We start from the raw sequence: 4,692 nt of genomic DNA on the forward strand, positions 1-4,692 counted from the left end.
ACGGTGATTAGCCTTTTCCTTTTGACAACTTAAATTTGACCCCCTTTTTTTCTTTGTCTTTGATCATTAACATTTAGGATTATTGAAATACATCGAAGGAGAATTTTCCTGAAGACTAGAATAATCTTTTTTTTTTTTTTTTTTTGAAACGGGACTAGAATAATCTTTGACAGTAAAATTTGGAGAAGAGAGTATTGGATCATACCGAAATCAAACTTGCCTTTCGTTCGGAAACGGAGGAAGCTTTTTGGTGAAGGTAGGCTACCAACATGCCTAGATTCTTATCGTTTATTTTCTTTTCTTTTCCAATTCCTTCGCTAAAATTAATTTATGATTATTACTATATTTGATTTGACGGAGATCGAAGTTAATATAGAGTTTGGCATAAATATATACCAAAGCCTCGCATTCACGGTAGATAACAAATACTTAGTCTTATAGAATGTCTGTAGTTTTTTTTTGTTTCTTTTGTAATTTCGTTAGGTTTCAGATTCCTACGATAAATCCATAAATCAATGAAAGAGAATAATTTTATCATGTCGTATTCGTGTTTCTTTTGGACAAAAGAAATAAAAATAAAATAATATTGAAGAAATGATAAAAATAAAATAAAATGAGTGAGAAATGGGTTGGGAAGAGGGGATGAATCTAAGCACATTGTGGGTCCCATTAAGCTTAAGTGAAATTGCACTTCTCTTTTACTATCGAAAACATCTAAAGATCTCTTACTCATACTTTTATAGATTCTAATGTTATTTATGACTAAATCATGTCTCTTTTCATTAGATATGGTTTCATTAATTCATTAAATTTAAATAATCTAACTTATTTTCTTAGAAAGTATAGAAACACAACTAGACTAAAAGGTGATTTTAAAACACATGAAAGGATTGATTGGAACAAACTCTCTAATATTCTTTCACCTAACAGTTTTTGCAGTCATATAAATGTATTTAATTGTATTTAATTGGATATAAACATATTTCTTATGAGTTTATGGAGAGGTGGACTAGTGGTTGAGTTGTAGTTTTTCTAGATGGCCATGTAATTCTCAAAACTCCATGCATTATGGTATTTGTAATATTTAGTGTAATCATATATGTAAACAAAAATTTCAAACTCATTAAAAAGTTCCACCTCATTAGAAATGTACATAAATTTGTTCAATGTATTTTTTTTTTTTTGTTTTTTGACATGATTAATGTTTTGTTGTTTAGAATCAGCTTTTTAAGTTTCTCATAATTTATGAAAACGAAGCAAGTAAAATTATTAGGTTTATATCTTTAAATTTTCCCTACATGAGCTTAAATTTGTGTATAAATTCAATTCCATTCATCATTTATTCTAAATTATGAAAATTTAATAATTATAATATTTCCGTTTACAAAAGAATTGGCCTAGAGTGAAGATGAGAGAAAGGAAACTACAATGGTGTTTACAACTCTTTTTGTCCCAGTTTCTACTCTGCCTTCTTCATGATCGGCTTGTAATATTGGATACAACGACCAAACTGTACAATGTGTGGCAAAGAATGGTCTAAAACCTCCATCTGCTGTTTTATGTCTGGTAAAGTTCTCTCAGGGATCAGATCCAGAGATGGCTAATTAGGTAGAAGAATTGCTGAAGACAATGATGAACAAAGAGTGTTTATGACCATTAAGATTTGCTTCAACCTCAATAAAAAAGAGCTTCAGAAAGCAAAGTTATGAGATTTTTGCGAGCTTACCCACTTTTAAGGCCTTGAAACATCTCACTTTTCCTCGCATCTTATATCCATACTCTGTGAGAGCTAAAGAGTTACTGGTATTCTCCTTCACTCATCCAATTCAAAACTTGGAGTAACAGTTGGGAATGACGTCAGATACGAATCGCCGTCTCTCATATCTTTAGCTAAACCGTCGATTACATCGTATATCTCATCAGACTGAGGATGCTCCTGATCTTTAGACACAAAACAGTTTACATAACCTGCAACCTCAATCCCACTACGACCAACTTCTTTCCTCAAACCCTTTTCTCTCATTCCTCTCCTCAACCTATCAACGCCCGTCCAATTTTTCTCCTCAGCATACATATTCGATAGCAAAACCTGATACCCTGAAAAGTTCTTTCCTTTATCTACTTTAGCTAACTTCTCTGAAACAGTTTCAGCGAGATCAAGCTCATTGTGTAGTCTACACGACCCAAGAATTGAACCCCATAGCTCAGCTACATTTCCTTCTTCACCAAGTCCTTTAACAAACTCATAGGCTTCATTAACCCGGCCTACTCTCCCTAACATGTCTGTAATGCAGCAATAATGCTCATTCGAAGGCTGAATGTTATAAACTTCTCTCATTTCCTCGAATATCTTGAGACCTTCATCCACTAGACCGGAATAGCTGCAAGCTGATAACACTGCAACAAAGGTGATCGCATCGGGTTTGATTCTCGACTCTTCCATTGAACGGAAAAGCGAGATTGCTCTCTCACCCATTCCATGTTGACCATACCCCAATATCATCGTGGTGTATGTCACAGAATTTCTCTCTTTCGTCTGAGAAAACATGTTTTCTGCATACGTTATCACTCCTGACTTTGAATACATATCAACTAAGGCAGAAGCGACAAATACGTTCTGATCCAAGTATTGCCTGATAGAGAAACCATGGAGCTGTTTACCTAAGTCGATACTACCTATTTGGCTACACACAGGGAGAATCGATGCCAGAGTAACAGCATTGGGTCGGATGTTCTGTTCTAACATCTTCCTGAACACAACAAACGTTTCCTCTGTGTGTCCATTCTGAGCATACCCGGAAATCATAGAATTCCAAGTAGCTTGATCTCTTTCAGCATAACCACTTCTCTCAAAAAGCTTCTGTGAGATCCTAATTAGACCTGACTTAGCATACATGTCGATAAGGTAACTGTTCATTCCTTCAAACTGAATCCCGTGCCTGAGAAGGAAACCATGAGTCTGCTTCCCAATCTCTTGGTTTCTAAGATTTGACGCAGCCGAAAGCAAAGCAGTCACAGTTATGGAATCAAGCTTAAACCCTTGCCTTTGCATCTCGTACACCAACATCAATCCTTCATCATCTAAGCCATTTTGGACAAATGCAGAGATCATAGTATTCCACGATACAACATCTCTCTCTCGCATTGAATCGAAGACTCCAAATGACTCGTGCACAGAGCCACACCTCGAGTACATCACCATCAACGAGTTAAATATCACAATCGGTAGCTCTTGAAATTTCTTGCTGACGAAACCATGAAACTGCCTGCCTAATTCCACTTGCTGCAGAGCTGAAACAGCACTTGCTGCCAAGAGGAACGTTACTTCGTCAGACACAATCTCTTTTGATCCTACTGCTTCAAGAAAAAGATCGATACTTTCAACAAGGTAATCGTTCTGAACACAGACCCCAATCATTGTATTCCACACCTCGATGTTTCTCTCAACGCAAGATTCAAAAACTCTCCGTGATGATTCAAGATCGCCAAGCTCGGCATACATAGAAATAGCCGAACTCACCACAAACAAGTCCTTCACATACTCATCACCCAGTTTAAGCATCAAACCATAAAAAACGTTAGCTTTCTTAATGCTTCTCGAAGTCGACACCGCGGGGAAAACATTGACAAAGCTAACCGGGCTCGGTTTAATCTCCATTCTCATCATAATCGCGAACTGCCTACACGCTTCTGCGTTTCTCTCTGTTTTCACATACCAAGAAATCAGCGTATTCCACGCCACAACGTTCTTCCTACGCATATTATCGAAAACTTTACGCACCACATCGTAATCAGAAGAATCCAATTCACTCACAGGAGCGTTCAAGCACGAAACGTACATATTCATCAGAGAATTATGCACAACCCTGCTTGAGTTCTGTAAACAACGAATCAAATGGCAATGCACGGCCTTACCAGCTTTCAAGTTTCTGGTCTCAGCACACGCCTTGAGTGTAGAAGAGTAAGTGTAAGGATCACATTTGGTGAAAGGTGCCGTCTTTTTCATCCGGGAGTAGAAAAGGAGAGCCTCGTGAGGCAGATTGTTGCAGATAAAGCCGATGATGATGGTGTTCCATAGAACAGTGGTTGGTTTGGGAATTGCGTCGAATAGTTGGCGTGCGAGTTGTGGGTTACCATCTTGGCAGATTCTGCTGAGGCGGGAACGAATGGAAGGCGTTTGGGGAGTGAGGTTTGGCGGTGAGAAGGAAGAAGAATGTCGGGTTTGATTTTGCGGCGGAGATTGGAACGACAGTGGCGGTGGCGGTGGAAGTGGCAGAGCTGATCCGGCCATTATGAAGGAGATGACGAAGAAGAAGAAGAAGAGCCTTTATTGGCTCTCTTCTTTCTATGTTATCATCTTTGAAGTTTCAGTGATAAGAGTTTGTTTTGTTAGTTTATTTTTTAATTACACTCAATAAATTTATAAATATTCCATTTTTCTAAACAATTTACAATCTTCTTCTTTTATTGCTATTTACCAAATTAAACAAAACAAAAAGAAAAAAACATATAACAGAAAAACAGAGGCTCTGTTTCACATTATATATTGGGCTTCTTTATCAAAATTATATTTATTGGGCTAAAAACGGCTTATATATTGGGCGGTAAAGTGCAATATTAATGGGCTCTAGATTGCTTCGGCTTGTTTGAGTCGACCCAAAGTGGGACAAACCTAAATCCAAATCCTCCAGA

General features: G+C 37.4%; 1 protein-coding gene across 2 annotated transcripts; it reads right to left on the minus strand.

Moving 5' to 3' along the window:
* Window positions 1-1,338: 1,338 nt before the first annotated feature.
* LOC18023662 (pentatricopeptide repeat-containing protein At3g22150, chloroplastic) lies at window positions 1,339-4,353 on the minus strand. Of its 2 annotated transcripts, none has more exons than XM_024159608.1 (2): window positions 1,731-4,353; window positions 1,339-1,620 (listed from the first exon to the last, which is right to left on the minus strand). In XM_024159608.1, exon 1 carries the CDS (start codon window positions 4,289-4,291, stop codon window positions 1,814-1,816), a length of 2,478 nt encoding a protein of 825 aa, XP_024015376.1. In that variant the 5' UTR covers window positions 4,292-4,353; the 3' UTR covers window positions 1,339-1,620; window positions 1,731-1,813. The 2 variants fall into 2 exon arrangements, with proteins under 2 accessions (XP_024015376.1, XP_006406206.1); XM_006406143.2 differs by having other exon boundaries at window positions 1,727-4,353.
* Between the last annotated feature and the right edge of the window lie 339 nt (window positions 4,354-4,692).

Source organism: Eutrema salsugineum, unplaced genomic scaffold, assembly GCF_000478725.1.
Source record: "Eutrema salsugineum unplaced genomic scaffold, Eutsalg1_0 scaffold_13, whole genome shotgun sequence".
In the NCBI taxonomy this organism is placed as follows: domain Eukaryota; kingdom Viridiplantae; phylum Streptophyta; class Magnoliopsida; order Brassicales; family Brassicaceae; genus Eutrema; species Eutrema salsugineum.